Genomic DNA, 23,462 nt, shown 5'->3' with positions numbered 1-23,462 from the left:
CTGACTGGTACACCACCTCCAACACTGGCTGGTACACCACCTCCAACACTGGCTGGTACACCACCTCCAACACTGGCTGGTACACCACCTCCAACACTGGCTGGAACACCACTCCAACACTGGCTGGTACACCACCTCCAACACTGGCTGGTACACCACCTCCAACACTGACTGGTACACCACCTCCAACACTGACTGGTACACCACCTCCAACACTGGCTGGTACACCACCTCCAACACTGGCTGGTACACCACCTCCAACACTGGCTGGTACACTACCTCCAACACTGGCTGGAACACCACCTCCAACACTGGCTGGTACACCACCTCCAACACTGGCTGGAACACCACCTCCAACACTGGCTGGAACACCACCTCCAACACTGACTGGTACACCACCTCCAACACTGGCTGGTACACCACCTCCAACACTGGCTGGTACACCACCTCCAACACTGGCTGGAACACCACCTCCAACACTGACTGGTACACCACCTCCAACACTGGCTGGAACACCACCAACCCCTCCCAACACAACACAGTGAGACCACAAAGACTTCAACACAGTTATAACACCAATAAGCAAGAGACAAGGATTTGAGCATCATATATTGTGTGATACTTTGTGTCATTTACAGGAGAGAGTTAAGACACCCTCACGACTACCACCAGACTCCCTGGCGACGCCACCACCACTACCACACCACCACCACTACCACTACCACCACCACCACCACCACTACCACCACTGCAGCGATCAAAATCCGCAAAACAGTGGACCTTGTCTTGGCAACAGGTCACTGATCAACACAACCACGTCACCAGTTGAAACATCTTGCGTATACCTTGCAAATATAACAGTTATATTCATTAAATTCGAGCATACTATCACTGCTACTGGTAACTACAGAACAAGTGCAGTTCTTGCCTCCAACAACTACACTAACGAGTGATGTGCGTGTGCATATTACCAACAACAATAACAGGGCAAAGCAAGGACAAGGGCGAGAGCTAGAGCTAAAGCTAGAAAAAGAGCAAGAGCCAGAATAAAAGATGGAACGAGAGCAAGACATGCGGCAAGATCTAGAGCAAAAGTTAGAGCTAAAGCAAGACCAAGGTAAGAGCCAGAGCAAGAGACAACACAAGAGCCAGATCAAGGGTAAGAGCTAGAGGTAGAGCAAGACCGAGGGCAAGAGCCAGAGCTACAACAAGGGTAAGAGCAGGAGAGGAAAAGCAAGTGGTAGAGCAAGAGCAAGATCGGCTGCTAGAGCAAGGACAAGAGGGACAAGTGCCAGAGCTATAGAGCTAGAGAAACTTTACGGGTATACAGAAAGCATACGAACACTTCAGCGGACGTGAATCCATCTACTAGGTGTGTGTGTGGAACAAGTAATACCTGTGGAACAAGTGCCACTAGCTACGAAGCTCTGTGGAACAAGTGCCTCTAGCTACGAAGCTCTGTGGAACAAGTGCCTCTAGCTACGAAGCTCTGTGGAACAAGTGCCACTAGCTACGAAGCTCTGTGGAACAAGTGCCTCTAGCTACGAAGCTCTGTGGAACAAGTGCCTCTAGCTACGAAGCTCTGTGGAACAAGTGCCTCTAGCTACGAAGCTCTGTGGAACAAGTGCCTCTAGCTACGAAGCTCTGTGGAACAAGTGCCTCTAGCTACGAAGCTCTGTGGAACAAGTGCCACTAGCTACGAAGCTCTGTGGAACAAGTGCCTCTAGCTACGAAGCTCTGTGGAACAAGTGCCACTAGCTACGAAGCTCTGTGGAACAAGTGCCACTAGCTACGAAGCTCTGTGGAACAAGTGCCACTAGCTACGAAGCTCTGTGGAACAAGTGCCTCTAGCTACGAAGCTCTGTGGAACAAGTGCCTCTAGCTATGAAGCTCTGTGGAACAAGTGCCACTAGCTACGAAGCTCTGTGGAACAAGTGCCTCTAGCTACGAAGCTCTGTGGAACAAGTGCCACTAGCTACGAAGCTCTGTGGAACAAGTACCTCTAGCTACGAAGCTCTGTGGAACAAGTGCCTCTAGCTACGAAGCTAGTCTAGTAAAGACTAGCTCTAGAGGTGTTCCTCTAGAGCACTACTCACAATGCCTAGACTAGTGGTCTATGCCCCAGCTGGGTGTGCAGAGGGGCGCAGGACTGGTGTACACAGTGAGGACTTACCCCCCCGTACATGGTGGAGACAGACGACGGACACAGATACACAGAACACAGACACCCACACCTACACCTCCCCACACACTGGCCGGCCCCCTCACCCTCCTCCTCCTGTTGGGGCTGCTGGTGGTGGTGCTGGTGGTGGTGGTGGTGCTGGTGGTGGTGGTGGTGGTGCTGGTGGTGGTGTGTGGGGGTCACTCCCGCTGTCTGTCGCTGTCTGTCGCCTGTTGACCAAGTGGACACCTCCAGTTGGTCTCCAATATACTCTACACCTCTCTTATATACACACTTGTGTACCTACACACGTCACTCTCCCATGCACACAGTAAATACACACACACACCCGCACACATACACTTAATCATTTATGAAGAGGATAAAGACAGAAGATAGTATGAGGCTACAAGTATGAGGGCCTAAACAAACTGAAGGAATGGGCCAACAAATGGCTACTACAGTTCAACCCGAGTAAATGTTAGGTAATGAAACTAGGCGGTGGAAACAGGAGGCCAGATGCAGGATATCGAATGGGAGATGAAGTCCTTCATGAAACGGTCAGAGAGAGAGATCTAGGAGTTGATATCATGCCAAACCTGTCTCCTGAAGCCCACTTCAAAAGAATAACATCAGCAGCGTGTGCAAGGCTGGCTAAGATCAGAACTGCTTTCGGGAATCTATATAAGGAATCATTCAGAACCTTGTATACCACATATGTAAGACCAATCCTGGAGTATGCGGCCCCAGCATGGAGCCCGCACCTTGTCAAGCACAAGACGAAGCTTGAAAAAGTTCAAAGGTATGCCACTAGACTAGTCGCAGAACTAAGAGGCATGAGTTACGAGGAAAGGCTGCGGGAAATGTACCGCACGACACTGGAAGACAGAAGAGTAAGGGGAGACATGATCACTACCTACAAAATTATCAGAGGAATTGACAGGGTAGATAAAGATAAACTGTTTAACACTGGTGGGACGCGAACAAGGGGACACAGGTGGACACTGAGTACCCACACGAGCCACAGGGACGTTAGAAAGAACTTTTTCAGTGTGAGAGTAGTTAACAGGTGGAATGCACTAGGCAGTGATGTGGTGGAGGCTGACTCCATACACAGTTTCAAATGTAGATATAATAGAGCCCAGTAGGCTCGGGAATCGGTACACCAGTTGATTGACGGTTGAGAGGCGGGACCAAAGAGCCAGAGCTCAACCCCCACAAGCACAACTAGGTGAGTACACACACATCCAGAAGCGTCCAGAACGTGGAGGAGGCAGGAGTCACGGTGCACCAAGCTCCAGGAGTATACACTTACCTAAGCATTGGGAGCAAGTTGGGTTGGAAAAGTTTGTTTTCTACCACAAAGTATCGTCAACAACAAAGATGGCTGCCTCCACGGGGAAGGTAAACACAGCAAGAGATGATTGTTTCAAAGGATTCTCACCACAAGATGTAATGAAAAGAGGTGTTCTTGGCAGGAGAGAGATAATTAAGGATATGCTAAAAAAGTATGAAGAAAAAATACTTGAATTAGAAGAAGCAAAGGGAGATCTCAGGAGTGAGTTTCGCACTTTAAAAGGAAGTATTTTTCAGCGAGGTAAGAAAATTACCCCATTAACGGCCAAGGTAAAGATTCAGGAGGAACAAATCCATGAACTAGTGAAAGAAAATGAGGTGTAGAAAGTGAAGAGTGGTGAACTTGAAGAAATAAACAAGAAAATAGACTCTTATGGTGAACAACTCCTAAGGCCCCTGAAGGCTAACATGAAGTTAGTGAAGGAGGTGTAAAGAGGAACTTGATGGACAACTCACATAGAGGAGGTTAATAAAGAAGTAGAAAAGTATAAAGAAGAAAAACAAGAGACGTATGAGCAAGTTGTAAAAGAGAAAGAGACGATTAAGGAAGTGTGTTTGGAAGTCAAAACCAGAAATGACAAAGAGGGAGCCGAGCGGACAGCACGCTGGACTTGTGATCCTGTGGTCCTGGGTTCGATCCCAGGCGCCGGCGAGAAACAATGGGCAGAGTTTCTTTCACCCTATGCCCCTGTTACCTAGCAGTAAAATAGGTACCTGGGTGTTAGTCAGCTGTCACGGGCTGCTTCCTGGGGATGGAGGCCTGGTCGAGGACCGGGCCGCGGGGACACTAAACAAAAAAAAGCCCCAAAATCATCTCAAGATAACCTCAAGAAGAAGAAGCAGAAATTAGGCAAACAATTAGGAAAGAACAGATAACCAACAATAAACTAGTACAAAACACTGCAGATAGAAGGAAGTCCATAATAATTTTTGGGTGTTTAGAAAAGGAAATATCATCTAGGGTGGACCGAGCAGCATGAGAGATGAAATCAAAGAGAAAATACTAGGTTTAGGAGAAGGCTTAAATTCAAAGGAAAATGTCAGTGATTTTAGGAGGATAGGAAAATATGAGAAAGACAAGAAACGCCCCTTAAGGGTGACATTTAATAGAGTGTAACACCATTGACGGAAGTGCTAAGAAATGCCAGGAAATTGCAGAGTGATGAGGATAGTAAACTTTGGTCAATAAGACAAGACCTCTCAACGGAGAACAGAGAAAAGCTGAAAATGAACCTAAGTGAAGCAAAACGTTTAAATGGGAATAGAAATGAAGAAAAAAGGAAATTCTTTTTTCTACAAAGTGTTAGGGACTGGAAAGCTAGTGAAATGGTACATAGAAAACAAAGCAACAAAATCAATAGAGGAAAGGGAACTGAAGGACATCAAGAAAGGGATCGTGTTCCTGAAAATTGTATATATCAACATAGATGGAGATAAAAAATATTGGAGTTGCAAGATGTAATTCAGCTTAAGGTCCCAAATACTGTCGCATTATCAAGAGACGAAACTTGAAGGAAATATTTTAAATGAAGTCGTATTCCCAAGGGGCTACTCAGTTTGGAGACGTGACAGGATAACTAGGGAGGAGGGAGGAGTGGCTGTGCTGGTGAAAGAACACTTGAAGGTAAGAGAGTTAATAATTGAAAAACCCTCCAGAAGTTGACATAATGGCATTATAGGTCTGGAATCAGGATGATAAACTGATAATTGTAAATGCCTACAGCCCACCAGCAAGCAACACATGGACCACCACCTGGGGATGGTGGACACCACCACCCGGGGATGGTGGACACCACCACCCGGGGATGGTGGACACCACCACCCGGGGATGGTGGACACCACCACCCGGGGATGGTGGACACCACCACCCGGGGATGGTGGACACCACCACCTGGGGATGGGGAACACCACCACCCGGGGATGGTGGACACCACCACCCGGGAATGGTGGACACCACCACCCGGGGATGGTGGACACCACCACCTTGGGATGGGGGACACCACCACCCGGGGATGGTGGACACCACCACCCGGGGATGGGGAACACCACCACCTGGGGATGGTGGACACCACCACCCGGGGATGGTGGACACCACCACCTGGGGATGGTGGACACCACCACCCGGGGATGGGGGACACCACCACCTGGGGATGGTGGACACCACCACCTGGGGATGGTGGACACCACCACCCGGGGATGGTGGACACCACCACCTGGGGATGGTGGACACCACCACCCGGGGATGGTGGACACCACCACCTGGGGATGGTGGACACCACCACCCGGGGATGGGGGACACCACCACCTGGGGATGGTGGACACCACCACCTGGGGATGGGGGACACCACCACCTGGGGATGGTGGACACCACCACCTGGGGATGGTGGACACCACCACCCGGGGATGGGGGACACCACCACCTGGGGATGGTGGACACCACCACCTGGGGATGGTGGACACCACCACCCGGGGATGGGGGACACCACCACCCGGGGATGGTGGACACCACCACCTGGGGATGGTGGACACCACCACCCGGGGATGGGGGACACCACCACCTGGGGATGGTGGACACCACCACCTGGGGATGGGGGACACCACCACCTGGGGATGGTGGACACCACCACCTGGGGATGGTGGACACCACCACCTGGGGATGGGGGACACCACCACCTGGGGATGGGGGACACCACCACCCGGGGATGGTGGACACCACCACCTGGGGATGGTGGACACCACCACCCGGGGATGGTGGACACCACCACCTGGGGATGGTGGACACCACCACCTGGGGATGGTGGACACCACCACCCGGGGATGGTGGACACCACCACCTGGGGATGGTGGACACCACCACCTGGGGATGGTGGACACCACCACCTGGGGATGGGGGACACCACCACCTGGGGATGGTGGACACCACCACCTGGGGATGGTGGACACCACCACCTGGGGATGGTGGACACCACCACCTGGGGATGGTGGACACCACCACCTGGGGATGGGGGACACCACCACCTGGGGATGGTGGACACCACCACCTGGGGATGGTGGACACCAACACCTGGGGATGGTGGACACCACCACCTGGGGATGGGGGACACCACCACCTGGGGATGGTGGACACCACCACCCGGGGATGGTGGACACCACCACCTGGGGATGGTGGACACCACCACCTGGGGATGGTGGACACCACCACCCGGGGATGGTGGACACCACCACCTGGGGATGGTGGACACCACCACCTGGGGATGGGGGACACCACCACCTGGGGATGGTGGACACCACCACCTGGGGATGGTGGACACCACCACCCGGGGATGGGGGACACCACCACCTGGGGATGGTGGACACCACCACCTGGGGATGGTGGACACCACCACCCGGGGATGGGGGACACCACCACCCGGGGATGGTGGACACCACCACCTGGGTGGTGGTGTCCACCACCACCTGGGGATGGTGGACACCACCACCCGGGGATGGTGGACACCACCACCTGGGGATGGGGGACACCACCACCTGGGGATGGTGGACACCACCACCTGGGGATGGTGGACACCACCACCTGGGGATGGTGGACACCACCACCTGGGGATGGGGGACACCACCACCTGGGGATTGTGGACACCACCACCTGGGGATGGTGGACACCACCACCCGGGGATGGTGGACACCACCACCTGGGGATGGTGGACACCACCACCTGGGGATGGTGGACACCACCACCTGGGGATGGGGGACACCACCACCTGGGGATGGTGGACACCACCACCTGGGGATGGTGGACACCACCACCTGGGGATGGTGGACACCACCACCTGGGGATGGTGGACACCACCACCTGGGGATGGTGGACACCACCACCTGGGGATGGTGGACACCACCACCTGGGGATGGTGGACACCACCACCTGGGGATGGTGGACACCACCACCTGGGGATGGTGGACACCACCACCTGGGGATGGTGGACACCACCACCCGGGGATGGTGGACACCACCACCCGGGGATGGTGGACACCACCACCTGGGGATGGTGGACACCACCACCTGGGGATGGTGGACACCACCACCTGGGGATGGTGGACACCACCACCTGGGGATGGTGGACACCACCACCTGGGGATGGTGGACACCACCACCTGGGGATGGTGGACACCACCACCCGGGGATGGTGGACACCACCACCTGGGGATGGTGGACACCACCACCCGGGGATGGTGGACACCACCACCTGGGGATGGTGGACACCACCACCTGGGGATGGTGGACACCACCACCCGGGGATGGTGGACACCACCACCTGGGGATGGTGGACACCACCACCTGGGGATGGGGGACGCGGTCTATACAAACCTAAAGCAGTTTGTATGGTTGCTTTAATGTTGAGTGACATCTGGTTATTTCCGAGCTACTAACATTGGTCAAGAGTCTTGGGGGAAGGAGCAGCACCGCTCCGACTGTTCGGCGACCAGCAAGCTATTCTGCGTCTTGTGAAGCTCCTAAGATATGCCCGAGACAGTATGAGTCAACCTTGGGTGCCACTATAAAGGGGCACTCCGCCCCCATCGTCGCCAGCACGCCGTGTTACACAATACATCAATACCAACATTTTCTGAAGTACTATTTAATTCACTTTATAATTCACACAGTAGCTTAAGATTTTGTCCCGATTACCGACACTATAATGTTCGTAATTAATTTTAATTTTGCGTATTTGTAATACACAAAATTAAAATTTTGTGCTGTCGACAGGAACGTTCGGTGAGGCGGACCTAACCTTAAAGAATGGAGAGAGAAGGAGCTATGACTTACGACAGGGAATACTGAGCTTATGGTAACTTACGTGCTGTTGGTGTTTCAACTGAGCTTCCATCAACTCCTAAGAGTGCCTTCTACAGTGGTGGTGCTACTCGGCACCACTAGCGTGCACTGGAGTGTGATGGGCGGCGACACACGAGTACAAGTGTGTCTAGTGTGAGTGTGGAGAGGCTGAGAGTGACAACCTTGTCCTGGCAGAGTCAAGAGTACACTGTGGCCACCTACGGGCAGCCGCCGCCACCCGCCGGAGCCTCCAGCGCGCCGCCGCCGGTATCTCGGTCAATACTCTTCACTTCATTCACCCCTGCAGACGTGACTCGACAGGCTGCTTGCTGTCTTAGCAATATGAGAGGCACGTTTTACCAGCCTATGTAACCAAGGTTCCTTGGTTACCCCATACCCTGACGCGTTACTACTGTCACACGCGCCTTCCTCATTATGCCCTCTACAGGAAGCATCAGCCCCACCTCACCTGAGAGTAGTACAGGCAGCCCACATGCAAGGTGTGCTCTCTCAACATTTCTGCCACCACTACTGCTCTCACTACCACTATCACTACCACTACTGTTAACACCTTTACTATTACCACCACCACTACGCCTGACACAATCACTACAGTCGCACCACTACGGCCACCACTACCACCCACCACTACCACCCACCACTGCTGCCACCACTACCACCCACCACTACCACCCACCACTGCTGCCACCACTACCACCCACCACTACCACCCACCACTGCTGCCACCACTACCACCCACCACTACCACCCTACCACTACCACCCACCACTACCACCCACCACTGCTGCCACCACTACCACCCACCACTACCACCCACCACTGCTGCCACCACTACCACCCACCACTACCACCCACCACTACCACCCACCACTACCACCCACCACTACCACCCACCACTACCACCCACCACTGCCAGCCACCACTACCACCCACCACTACCACCCACCACTACCACCCACCACTGCTGCCACCACTACCACCCACCACTACCACCCACCACTACCACCCACCACTGCTGCCACCACTACCACCCACCACTACCACCCACCACTACCACCCACCACTACCACCCACCACTACCACCCACCACTGCTGCCACCACTACCACCCGCCACTACCACCCACCACTACCACCCACCACTGCTGCCACCACTACCACCCACCACTACCACCCACCACTACCACCCACCACTACCACCCACCACTACCACCCACCACTACCACCCACCACTACCACCCACCACTACCACCCACCACTACCACCCACCACTACCACCCACCACTACTACCCACCACTGCTGCCACCACTACCACCCACCACTGCTGCCACCACTACCACCCACCACTACCACCCACCACTACCACCCACCACTACCACCCACCACTGCTGCCACCACTACCACCCACCACTACCACCCACCACTGCTGCCACCACTACCACCCACCACTACCACCAACCACTACCACCCACCACTACCACCCACCACTACCACCCACCACTGCTGCCACCACTACCACCCACCACTACCACCCACCACTACCACCCACCACTGCTGCCACCACTGCCACCCACCACTACCACCCACCACTACCACCCACCACTGCTGCCACCACTACCACCCACCACTACCACCCACCACTACCACCCACCACTACCACCCACCACTGCTGCCACCACTACCACCCACCACTAGCACCCACCACTACCACCCACCACTACTACCCACCACTGCTGCCACCACTACCACCCACCACTACCACCCACCACTACCACCCACCACTACCACCCACCACTGCCACCCACCACTACCACCCACCACTACCACCCACCACTACCACCCACCAATACCACCCACCACTGCTGCCACCACTACCACCCACCACTACCACCCACCACTGCTGCCACCACTACCACCCACCACTACCACCCACCACTACCACCCACCACTACGGCCACCACTACCATCCACCACTGCTGCCACCACTACCACCCACCACTACCACCCACCACTACCACCCACCACTGCTGCCACCACTACCACCCACCACTGCTGCCACCACTACCACCCACCACTACCACCCACCACTACCACCCACCACTGCTGCCACCACTACCACCCACCACTACCACCCACCACTGCTGCCACCACTACCACCCACCACTGCTGCCACCACTACCACCCACCACTGCTGCCACCACTACCACCCACCACTACCACCCACCACTACTGCCACCACTACCACCCACCACTGCTGCCACCACTACCACCCACCACTGCTGCCACCACTACCACCCACCACTACCACCCACCACTACCACCCACCACTGCTGCCACCACTACCACCCACCACTGCTGCCACCACTACCACCCACCACTACCACCCACCACTACCACCCACCACTGCTGCCACCACTACCACCCACCACTACCACCCACCACTGCTGCCACCACTACCACCCACCACTGCTGCCACCACTACCACCCACCACTACCACCCACCACTACCACCCACCACTGCTGCCACCTCTTCCGCCGCCACCACCACTAATACCACTTCCGCCACCACCGGATTTTAATCACATTGAAATTGATTCGGAAGCAATAGACCCCCCCCCCCCGTGAAGGGGCTGAAACACGGAAGAAAAGCTAGTGGAGACAGTGGACAAGAACCTCTAGTGGCAACATGCCACAGTGCCAACTAGAGGCAGCAGAGAGGACTCTCCAGTAACAACAGATCAGGTTTTTACCTAAAATGAGGTACAGTAGAGGGCGAGAAGACTGTAGTAACCCCCTAGTTAACAATTAAGACCGTAGGAGAGAGGAAGACATCATATTAGATAATGAAATTTATGGCAATAAATACACAAATGTCAGGGAGCAGTTCGTCCAGTTCAAGAAAGAATTAGACGAGATAAGTAAGTCCCTGGTTCAAGGTAAGATAAGGTAACTATGAAAAGAAAGCGCTAAGCCAGTCTGATTAGCAGCTGCAAGGGAATATGAGGACAAGGCGCTAGGATAAAGGTGAGGGTACGAATAGTGACCAACCACTTGGACCATCAGGAATTGAACGCCAACCTGCAAGAAACGAGGCCTCTGCTGTACCGACCACTCCAAGTTGTTGGCCAAGAGAAGGCAAAGAAGAGCACGAAAACATACATAGAACTTGGCACAGAAGAGCAATAGTTGCCAAAGACTACCAGAAATGGGTACACTCGTGTCAGGAGGGCAAGTGAAAAACAATTAGAAAACCACATAATAGGAAAATTAGGAAAATTCCACATAATAGGAAAATTCTATGCACAGTCTCCGTGGTGTAGTGGTAAGACACTCGCCTGGCGTTCCGCGAGCGCTATGTCATGGGTTCGTATCCTGGCCGGGGAGGATTTACTGGGCGCAATTCCTTAACTGTAGCCTCTGTTTAACGCAACAATAAAATGTGTACTTGGATGAAAAAACGATTCTTCGCGGCAGGGGATCGTATTCCAGGGACCATAGGATTAAGGACTTGCCCGAAACGCTACGCGTACTAGTGGCTGTACAAGAATGTAACAACTCTTGTATATATCTCAAAAAAAAAAAAAAAGAAAAGCTAAAGACCAACGAAACCTGCTGTATAGTTATACAAGGAGAGAAGCCATAGTAAGAGTTCCTGTTATCAGTCAAACTAGAGGGTATTCTCAGAGAGAGACAATGAGATACCTGGTTGATACCTGCTTGATGGGGTTCTGGGAGTGCTTCTACTCCCCAAGCCCGGCCCGAGGCCAGGCTTGACTTGTGAGAGTTTGGTCCACCAGGCTGTTGCTTGGAGCGGCCCGCAGGCCCACATACCCACCACAGCCCGGTTGGTCCGGCACTCCTTGAAGGAAACAATCTAATTTCCTCTTGAAGACGTCCACGATGATATGTAGATGAAGATGAAGATGATATGTGAGGTACTCAACAAGAACCTTCAGTAAGGGTGGAAATCAGAACCAGTGTGGAATTGTGATTCTTGAATACTGTTTTGTCACACTCAAGTAGTAGGCAGATAAATGGTTGTTAAAGAGTTCAACTTTAAAAATTGTAAGTTAATAAAGAGGGAGAAAAAGAGAGAAGATCAAAAGATATTTGCAGTGTGGGAAAAGAACTTCAGGAATAGGAATAATATATTTGTGAGTGGATATAATTGGAGCACTTATAACCCCAGAGGTATAACTCGTATATAACCCATATATAAACACGGGTAACATCGCCAACATATTGCAAGCTGATAAAGTTTAGAACAGCATTTTAACAAACAGATAAGAACTCTTTCAAGATGAATACAGCCCATGAATGGCCAATCCTAGAGCATGCAGATGACGTACGGAAGCCGCACCTCGTGAAGCACAAACCTAAACTTGAAAACGTAGAGAGCTTTCCCTGAACTAACAGGATCAAGTTATGAAGATTAATTCAATCTACCAAACGAGAGTACAGAATGAACAGAGGGGAATTGATCACTACCTACAAGATGCTGTGGGGAATAAATAAGGTCGACATGAAGAGCCTCTTTAAATTCAGAGAGAGTAGGGCAAGAGGATATAGGTGGCCAGCTGGAAACACAAATGAGTAAAGAAAAATAAGGAGCTACTCGTACTGTGAATGGGTGATCAACAAGAGGAATGCACTGTAAGAATATAAGTCGTGGGAGCCATCGCTATTACCAACTTTAAAGCCAGATACGTCAAAGAATTAGAAAACAAAAAAAATAAGCAACAGGTATAACGAGATCAGTAGGCAGGGGAGAAAAGACTAGTTTAATCAATTGGTGTTACTGTTAGGTAGTCGCTATTAGGTAAGCGATGCCTCCACCGCCGGCATCGATCAGGGCCATCGACCACCACCAGCAACAGCAGCAGCAGCAGCAGCAGCAGGTGGGTGGTGGAACATCCGTGCTCTCTCTCTCTCTCTCTCTCTCTCGTATAATCCCTCAAACACCTCACTCTCGTTATCCAATATTTCAAGTCTTTGTGAAAGGAAAGCTTAAACGTCATTCTGTACCAGACACGCTGCTAGCTGTCGCCTCTTGTAGCTAAGACCTGCCACCCTCCCGCCTCTGTACCACGCGCCATATGTTAGTCCCCCCTTCCCAACACCCACCCCTTCACCCTCCTGGCACACCCCCTCCCCCACCCACACGTTGTGTCCCACACCCCCTCCCCCACCCACACGTTGTGTCTCACACCCCCTCCCCCACCCACACGTTGTGTCCCACACCCCCTCCCCCACCCACACGTTGTGTCCCACACCCCCTCCCCCACCCACACGTTGTGTCCCACACCCCCTCCCCCACCCACACGTTGTGTCCCACACCTTGATAGAATTCTACGATCAGGTGACACAGATTAAGCAAGAAAGAGAGGGCTGGGCGGACTGCATTTTCTTGGATTGTCGGAAAGCCTTTGACACAGTACCGCATAAGAGGCTGGTACATAAGCTGGAGAGACAGGCAGGTGTAGCTGGTAAGGTGCTCCAGTGGATAAGGGAGTATCTAAGCAATAGGAAGCAGAGAGTTACGGTGAGGGGTGAGACCTCCGATTGGCGTGAAGTCACCAGTGGAGTCCCACAGGGCTCTGTACTCGGTCCTATCTTGTTTCTGATATATGTAAATGATCTCCCGGAGGGTATCGATTAATTTCTCTCAATGTTTGCGGACGATGCTAAAATTATGAGAAGGATTAAAACAGAAGAGGACTGTTTGAGGCTTCAAGAAGACCTAGACAAGCTGAAGGAATGGTCGAACAAATGGTTGTTAGAGTTTAACCCAACCAAATGTAATGTAATGAAGATAGGTGTAGGGAGCAGGAGGCCAGATACAAGGTATCATCTGGGAGAGGAAATTCTTCAGGAGTCAGAGAAGGAAAAAGACTTGGGGGTTGATATCACGCCAGACCTGTCTCCTGCAGCACATATCAAGCGGATAACATCAGCGGCATATGCCAGGCTGGCCAACATACGAACGGCATTCAGAAACTTGTGTACAGAATCATTCAGAACTTTGTATACCACATATGTCAGGCCAATCCTGGAGTATGCAGCCCCAGCATGGAGTCCATATCTAGTCAAGGATAAGACTAAACTGGAAAAGGTTCAAAGGTTTGCCACCAGACTAGTACCCGAGCTGAGAGGTATGAGCTACGAGGAGAGACTACGGGAATTAAACCTCACTTCGCTGGAAGACAGAAGAGTTAGGGGGGACATGATCACCACATTCAAGATTCTGAAGGGGATTGATAGGGATAGATAAAGACAGTCTATTTAACACAAGGGGAACACACACAAGGGGACACAGGTGGAAACTGAGTGCCCAAATGAGCCACAGAGATATTAGAAAGAACTTTTTTAGTGTCAGAGTGGTTGACAAATGGAATGCATTTAGGGGGTGATGTGGTGGAGGCTGACTCCATACACAGTTTCAAGTGTAGATATGACAGAGCCCGATAGGCTCAGGAATCTGTACACCTGTTGATTGACGGTTGAGAGGCGGGACCAAAGAGCCAGAGCTCAACCCCCGCAAACACAACTAGGTGAGTACAACTAGGTGAGTACACCCCCCTCCCACCACCCACTCGTTGTGTCCCACAACCCCTCCCCCACCCACACGTTGTGCCCCACACCCCCCCCCCCACCCACACGTTGTGTCTCACACCCCCTCCACCACCCACACGTTGTGTCTTACACCCCCCCCCCACCCACACGTTGTGTCTCACACCCCCTCCACCACCCACACGTTGTGCCCCACACCCCCTCCCCCCACCCACACCCCCCTCCTCCCACCCATATAATGATACACACCACCGGGTATGCTAACACGCAGAACACTCTTAGCTCTGTATTAGACTCATGTCAGGACTCAGGTTTAGTCATCTCAGCAGACAACAAAGATACACAATCGGCGCCCACCCAGGCAGGGAGGAGCTGTTCGCAAGATGCAACTGTCTGATGGCTCCCAGCTTCACTATGTTAACAGATTCAAATACCTTGGCCTTGAGGTGCCACTGTATAGACCTGTTGTATTCAGACTGTCGTCAGTATAAAGAGAGGCTCCGAGCTCTCAAGGCTGTTGCAGGTTATCACTCAGGCTATGGTGCCAATGTCAGCATTGTTAAAATGATGTACCGCGCATACATGTTTAGTGGAGTATGCTGCCCCTCTGCTTGCCTTGATGCCTGAAAGAAAGCTTGGAGGGCTTGAAAAATTGTAGAACGAAGCCTTGAGGATAATCCTTGGGTGCCCTCGTACCACAAAGATACTCAACATGAGAGAATAACTTACTGGATGGGGGGCGGTGTGCAGGACAAACATAAATTGTGACACTAGCCCTCCACATATTTCATTTAGAAACTGTACTTGTGGTCACTCTCGAACACAATGATGATGTGACGACTTACACTGAATTTTGTAACTAGCTCATCAAAATTGTAACTTGCTTAACTAAATGAATTGTGGGGTTCAGTCCCTGAGCCCATTATGTGCCTCTGTAACCCTTTCCACTACCGCCCTACGAAGATGGGTATGGGGTGCATAATAAATGAACTAAACTAAAAGGGTCACCTAGTTGTGTGTAGCATTTGACTTTGACTCTACAGATGTCAGTAACATGTGAGAGCTCGAGTTCCTCACTGTTTGTGGTCCACTGCGATTAAGTTCCTTTGGTTATTAGGTCTAATATCGCGCACTTTGGTCTTGAATATCTTGGGAATGGCATGATATAGGATACTTTGTGCACTAATATTTCCGAAAACACTCATATCTTCGTCATCAACGGCAATGATGAAAGTTTGCAAACCAGAAGTGTGCCTACCTTGGGTGTGGTGGAGGCCGCGTGGGGCCGGGATGGTCTCTGTTTACCTCTCTGTGATGGCAGGCGTTGACCCTCTCATCCTGCTCCCCTTACTGTCGTGTTTACTGTCTTGGAAACCTCCATTTGGATTCTCCTCTAAGACCGGGTGACAATCATGACCTATATGTGTGCCATGTAACAGTGGTTTCTTAAAACCCTCAAAGGTATTCGTGAATGTCTGTAGGAGAGACGCCGTGCGCACCTCCAGCCGTCGCCATGTTGGAACGTCCATCCCTGTGTACTCACCTAGTTGTGCTTGCGGGGGTTGAGCTCTGGCTCTTTGGTCCCACCTCTTCAACTGTCAATCAACATGGTGTACAGGTTCCTGAGCCTATTGGGCTCTATCATATCTACACTTGAAACTGTGTATGGAGTCAGCCTCCACCACATCACTTCCTAATGGTGTGTGTCTTCACTCATAAGAACAAAGGTAACTGCAGAAGGCCTATTGGCCCATACGAGGCAGCTCCTATTTATAACCACCCAATCCCACTCATATACATGTCCAACTCACGTTTGAAACAATCGAGGGACCCCACCTCCACCACGTTACGCGGTAATTGGTTCCACAAATCAACAACCCTGTTACGGAACCAGTATTTACCCAAGTCTTTCCTAAATCTAAACTTATCCGATTTATACCCATTGTGAACTAAGGCACTGCGGGCTCACCATAGCCCGTGTTACTTGGAACTTTTTGTTCCAGGTAGCGAATCTTTAACAACAACAACAACAACATACCCATTGTTTCGTGTTGATACCTTTAATACCTTATTAATATCCCCCTTTGTTATGTCCATTCATCCACCTGTAAACCTCTATCATGTCACCCCTAACTCTTCGCCTTTCTAGTGAATGCAATTTAAGCTTTGTTAATCTCTCTTCATATGACAGATTTCTAATTTGGGGAATTAACTTTGTCATCCTATGCTGGACACGTTCAATTGTCTCCGTGGTGTAGTGGTAAGACACTCGCCTGGCGTTCCGCGAGCGCTATGTCATGGGTTCGTATCCTGGCCGGGGAGGATTTACTGGGCGCAATTCCTTAACTGTAGCCTCTGTTTAACGCAACAGGAAAATGTGTACTTGGATGAAAAAACGATTCTTCGCGGCAGGGGATCGTATTCCAGGGACCATAGGATTAAGGACTTGCCCGAAACGCTACGCGTACTAGTGGCTGTACAAGAATGCAACAACTCTTGTATATATCTCAAAAAAAAAAAAAAAAAAAATTGAATTTATTTCCACTTTATAGTACGGAGACCAAAACTGAACTCCATAATCTAAATGGGGATTAACCAGAGCAAGATATAGCTGAAGAACAACACCAGGTGTCTTGTTACTAACGCTTCGATTAATAAATCCCAGTGTCCTATTTGCCTTATTACGAACATTCATGCAGTGATCCTTTGGTTTTAAATTCCTACTAATCATAACTCCCAGATCCCTTTCGCAATCTCAACACCATCTAGCTCGTATCTTGTAACTCTATCATCATTACCTAGCCTCAGAACTTAATATTTAGATCGACTTGAAGTGATAGTGAGTCTTCTTCCGTATTTATTTCCCCACCGATTTTTGTATCATCGGCAAATTTGCAAATGTTGCTACTCAAACCAGATCTAAATCATATATATATATTATAAACAACAGAGGTCCCAGGTCAGAGCCTTGAGGCACTCCACTTACAACATTTTCCCACTCTGACTTAACCCCATTTATACTAACTCTCTGTTTCCTTTGGTATAGCCATGCCCTAATCCAACTTAATATAGCACCCCCAATACCATGAGCTATCTTTTTAATCAGTCTTTCATGTGGCACTGTATCAAAAGCTTTGCTAAAGTCAAGGTACATAACATCACAATCCTTACCACTATCAACTGGCTCAACTATGCTGGAATAAAAAGATAGAAAATTTGTTGAACATGAATGGCCGTTTGTAAAACCATGTTGCGAATCATTTATTAATTTATGTTTTTCAAGATGAAGATGAATTGTATTTGCAATCATCGATTCAAGTAACTTTCCCACAATAGACGTTAGGCTAATTGGCCGATAGTTTGACGAAAGTGATCTACTGTATCCTTTCTTAAAAATTGGTACCATATTAGCAACCTTCCATGACTCTGGCACTCTGCCTGACAATTGATTTATTAAACATGGTAGACAGTGGCTCGCAAAACTCCTCTTTGCATTCTTTAAGCACTCACTTCACACCTTGTTGTGTGAGTCTTTCCTCCACACCTTGTTGTGTGAATTCTTCACTCCACACCTTGTTGTGTAAAGTCTTCACTCCACACCTTGTTGTGTGAAGTCTTCCCTCCTCACCTTGTTGTGTGAAGTCTTCCCTCCACACCTTGTTGTGTGAAGTCTTCCCTCCGCACCTTGTAGTGTGAATCTTCTCTCCATATAATATAAAAAATAATAAGGTTTCACTAAACTTTCTAATAATTTTTTGGCACCTTTCTTCCTTAGCTTGAATCTGTTTCCCATTGTTCTTGAAGTTACTGGTTTCAGGAATTCCTCTTTTCAACAAGTTCAATACGGGTGAGCCCAGTAGCCCGTGCTACTTGGAACTTTTTGTTCCAAGTAGCGAATCTTCAACAACAACAAACAACAATTCTTCTTTCTAATTTGGTATATTTAATGCCTCTAGCCTCACCTTGTAACTTGTTTTTTTTTTATTGTTTCACTCTCCACTTTCACATAAATCTTTGTCATCAGCAAATATGATGAGAGTGTTGATTCTTTTTTCTGATACAACTATAAAAAAGCTTGTTTTGACTGGCAGTATAATGATTAATAATTGGAAACAAAACAAAATATATTTAGATTAGAGAATGTTTCTCCTGGCGTGATGAATACTCTTTCTTTGAAAGTAATACATTATAGAAATAAATTATATAGTCAAGATTATATTGTAATTTTTGAGTCAATTATTTAATAATCCTAATTTGATCTCTTCTACATATGTGTATTGACATCACCCCAAATAAATATATTTTTGTTTCAATGATCTTTCAGAAAAATAATCCACCTGTATTCAAGAATATACGAAACTCATTTAGTGATGCAGAATAAACCTGGAATATAGATATCAACAGTACAGTACTACAATGCCGAGGAACGGTCAATTAGTACGGAATTTTGAAACAAGCAAAATAAACATTTTCCTCCATTCATGCTGGTAATGTCATAAAAATTAATGCTCTGTGCTCCAGATTTTAGAATAGGTCTGTTAATGTCATTAGATTTTAAGCTATTATTTATACAATTTTCATTAACTCAATACAAGTATTGTAATACTTATAATTCATTGTGTTGGGGAATAGGAAACCTGTATGTATTCATACACATTATTGAATGATTAAATAATCATGTATTGAATAATTAAAAGTAAATGGTTAGAACACCTGAAGAAAAACAATATAATACCAGACAGACAGTATGGTTTTCGATCTAGAAGAACCTGTGTAACGAATTTACTCAGTTTCTATGATCGAGCCACAGAGATTTTACAGGAAAGAGATGGTTGGGTTGACAGCATCTATCTGGACCTAAAAAAGGCTTTCGACAGTTCCACATAAGAGGTTGTTCTGAAAACTGAAACATATTGTAAGACAGGTAAGCTTCTAACATGTATATAAAATTTTCTGATTGAAAAATGAGGGCAGTAATCAGAGGCAATGTATCGGACTGGAGGACTGTCACAAGTGGAGTACCACAGGGTTCAGTTCTTGAACCAGTAATGTTCATTGTCTACATAAATGATCTACCAGATGGAATACAAAATTATATGAACATGTTTGCTGACGATGCTAAGATAATAGGGAAGATAAGAAACCTAGATGATTGTCATGCCCTTCAAGAAAACCTGGACAATGTAAGTATATGGAGCATAACTTTGCAAATGGAATTTAATGTGCATAAATGTCATGTTATGGAATGTGGAATAGGAGAACATAGACCCCACACAACTTATAAATTATTTGAGAAATCTTTAAAGAATTCTGATAAAGAAAGAGATCTAGGGGCATTTTAGACAGAAAACTCTGAGGACCATATTAAGAACATTGTGCGAGAAGCTTATGCAACACTTTCTAACTTCAGAATTGCTTTTAAATACATGGATGGAGAAATACTAAAGAAATTGTTCACGACTTTTATGAGACCAAGGCTGGAATATGCAGCACTTGTATGGGGCCCATATCTTAAGAAGCACATCAATAAACTGGAAAAGGTGCAAAGACATGCCATTAAGTGGCTCCCAGAACTGAAGGACAAAAGCTACATGGAGAGGTTAGAGGCATTAAATGAAAAAACCTAAAGATAGAAAAAGAGGCAATATGATCACTACATTCAAGATAGTAACAGGAATCGATAAATTTGATAGGGAAGAATTCCTGAGACCTGGTATAGTACTTAAAGAACAAGAGGTCATAGATTTAAAATAACAAAACAAAGCTCCCAAAGAAATATAAGAATACAGTATTCACTTTTGTAAACAGAGTGGTAGACGGTTGGAACAAGTTAGGTGAGAAGGTGGTGGAGGCCAAAACCGTCAGTAATTTCCAAGCGTTATATGACAAAGAGTGCTGGAAAGACAGGACACCACGAGCATAGCTCTCATCCTGTAACTACACTTAGGTAATTACACATTAGGCTTATATTCATCCCCCCCCCCCCAGGTTGAATTACTGACCCTGCCCAGGATGCAACCCACAACAAGCTGACTAACTACTGAGTACCTATTTACTGCTGGGTGAACAGAGACATTAAGTGAAAGAAACTGTGCCCAACCATTTGTCCCGCTCGGGATTCAAACCTGGAATTTTTTATTGTGTACCGAGAACAAAGCAGACTACTACCGCGACCCTCTTTGGTAGTTGGTATACTTGGCTTTAGTTTGTCTAATCATTTTGGATTAAAACCTGATTGTAATCATCAGGTTTTAGGTTATGAACTAGCTCTACATGAATACATACGATATTAACATGTACATATTCCACAAGCTAATTAGGGAAAAAGTGCAATGCAATATTTCTCAAGAAAAGCAATATGTATTGTTCAAAAAAAAATTTCACAAAGGTAAAAATAATATTTAATAGGTTACAGTAATACAAAAAAGTAAACATTTCCAGAATTTATTTCCATGAAAGTCTCTTTATTTTGTCTGAATTTCATAAGGAAAATGATAAAGCACAAATGACACACAGAACAGCTTGTTGTAAATTTGTAATTGCAATTAAATGCTTGAAGTAAATCCAATTGTGATATAATCTAAGAAAATTCGATGGAGTTCAACATTCTTTGTTCGAATACATTGACTACACAACACGTGATCTTGGTAATGTCTTAAAATAGCTCATCTTAGGTCAAAAATCTATATGAAAAAATTATGAAATAGCAGCTGGAGGGTAGCCAGCAACCATGTTCCGTCCCATGAGTATATCCACTTAAAAAGATCCAAATTCTTAAGTCACCACTTGAGTGATCATTTAGATATAACTGTTTCTAATTATCTATTATTATATATTAATACTGTACAGTACTTGAATTTAATATCTACTCAAGAATTTCCTAAGAATTTGGGTTAGTCCTGATAAATAGAGGACGGCCACTTCTGGGGTTACCCTTCAACATCGCACTTTCTGAGAACATGCGAGCCTGCCTTTCACAAAGCTCTTGAATAGATCAAACAACGAAAGTCCTACCTACAATAAAAAAATCTCATGTCTTATAATCTAAGAGATAAATACTTGAAGCAGGCTTAGGAAAAGGCAGGGGTGGAAAACATTACAGAAAACTGCAGGCAACAATACAACATACTTTTATGTAAACCATCAAATATGACATTTAATAAAAAGTAGTGATAATTCTTGTACACCATTACAGTACCATAACTTGCGCTCTTATCATTTATGCCCAAATATTGAAAAATTATGATCTAGTACACCATTTTTTGCCCACATACAATTTTGTTACTGATCAATACTTGAGCAAAATCACACAACCAGGTGCAAAGAAAGACCAGTCACAAGCATGATGACAGCAGGAAGGGGGCCAAATTTTTCCACCCAAGACCCTGCCTGGCTGAGTGCTGTGTTGGTTTGCCTCTCGCCTCCACAAATGGTGGCACCAGTAGCACGGTGGTGGTGGTGACGACATGACAATGTTCAACAAGAGAGGACACTAATGGATTTGGCTTACAGTAACATACACGATACGCAGCAGTCCAGGACCCATGGTCTGTATCCAGGAGCAAGGGTCTAATTTAAAGGGCTATGATTTTTTCATATCGTGGTTCTAAGGTTTGTATTTAGGAGCTGATTCAAGGAATCAAGTTCTGATCCATAACAATAATATATACTTAAAAACTGGATCTGATGTGAAACAGTAAAATTTGACAAATAAGTTGTGGATTATAGTACAAAATTTAAAAATTATTCGAGAAGCTAAATTCTGATGCACAAACTATAATCTACATAATAAAGCTTGGGACTGATCCATAAGCTGTAGTTTTATTCAGGAGTTTTGTGTTTGAAATCTGGTCTAGACAATTACAGTATAATTAAAAAACTATTTCTTTAAAAAGATGGGTAACGAGAGAATTGGCCTAATCTAAGACGTTTCAGGTTGCTCCTGAACCCAGGAGAATTTTAAAATGGGATCCAAAGATTGGCTACACTAGGCAACAGCTTTGGTTGTATAGAGAAATAGTAAGAATCATTTTGAAGAATCAGCTGTTCCTGAGAGCAATGGTACATTATTATAACTATTGTGGAAAGCAGGGGTTTTGCAAAGAGCTAACAAAAAAAAAATAATTAAAGCATTGTACCCCGTATAGCAGTTCACCTGGAAGTCCAACTGCAGAATACACAAAACTGAGACCTAATAACTGCATAAGAGTCTTAATATTTATGTAATAAGACACTTAGCGATAAAATATACTTTATAGTGAGGTGAATAAATTTTCTTGGAAAACATTAATATAAATATGTTACACTCCTGTTAAGCTGCAGCAAGAAATTCATGGCACCAGAGAGTGGAGGCGATGCACAGAAAATTTACCTATTGTACGGAAATCTACAAAGATATCAAACTTCCTTTTAAGCTCTTTGAAAAGGCTTATTGTTACAAATATACAAATTCAAACAAACCACAAAAATTACTTGGGAACTATTCTTATCATAGAATGTCTGCAAAAAAATTGATGTATAGAAAAGT

General features: G+C 47.5%; 1 protein-coding gene across 3 annotated transcripts in view; it reads right to left on the bottom strand.

Annotated features, from left to right (window-relative positions):
• LOC123764259 (vesicle-fusing ATPase 1) overlaps positions 1 to 16,451 on the bottom strand; it is a 51,778-nt gene extending 35,327 nt beyond the window's left edge. The window contains exon 1 of one of the 3 annotated variants that reach the window (XM_069315753.1): positions 16,194 to 16,451. Coding sequence is in view for 2 of the 3 variants with exons in the window: in XM_045751815.2 (XP_045607771.1) it covers positions 8,368 to 8,397 (30 nt within the window). In the remaining variant the exon portion in view is untranslated. Of the gene's footprint in view, positions 1 to 2,173; positions 2,332 to 8,367; positions 8,566 to 16,193 lie in introns of those variants that run through there. The other 2 variants (XM_045751815.2, XM_045751816.2) reach the window with 2 other exon arrangements.
• Positions 16,452 to 23,462: the final 7,011 nt, after the last annotated feature.

This window comes from Procambarus clarkii, chromosome 82 (genome assembly GCF_040958095.1).
Source record: "Procambarus clarkii isolate CNS0578487 chromosome 82, FALCON_Pclarkii_2.0, whole genome shotgun sequence".
Classification (NCBI taxonomy): Eukaryota; Metazoa; Arthropoda; class Malacostraca; order Decapoda; family Cambaridae; genus Procambarus; species Procambarus clarkii.
Note: the sequence above shows the minus strand (reverse complement) of the source record. Positions and strands in the feature narration are given on the sequence as shown.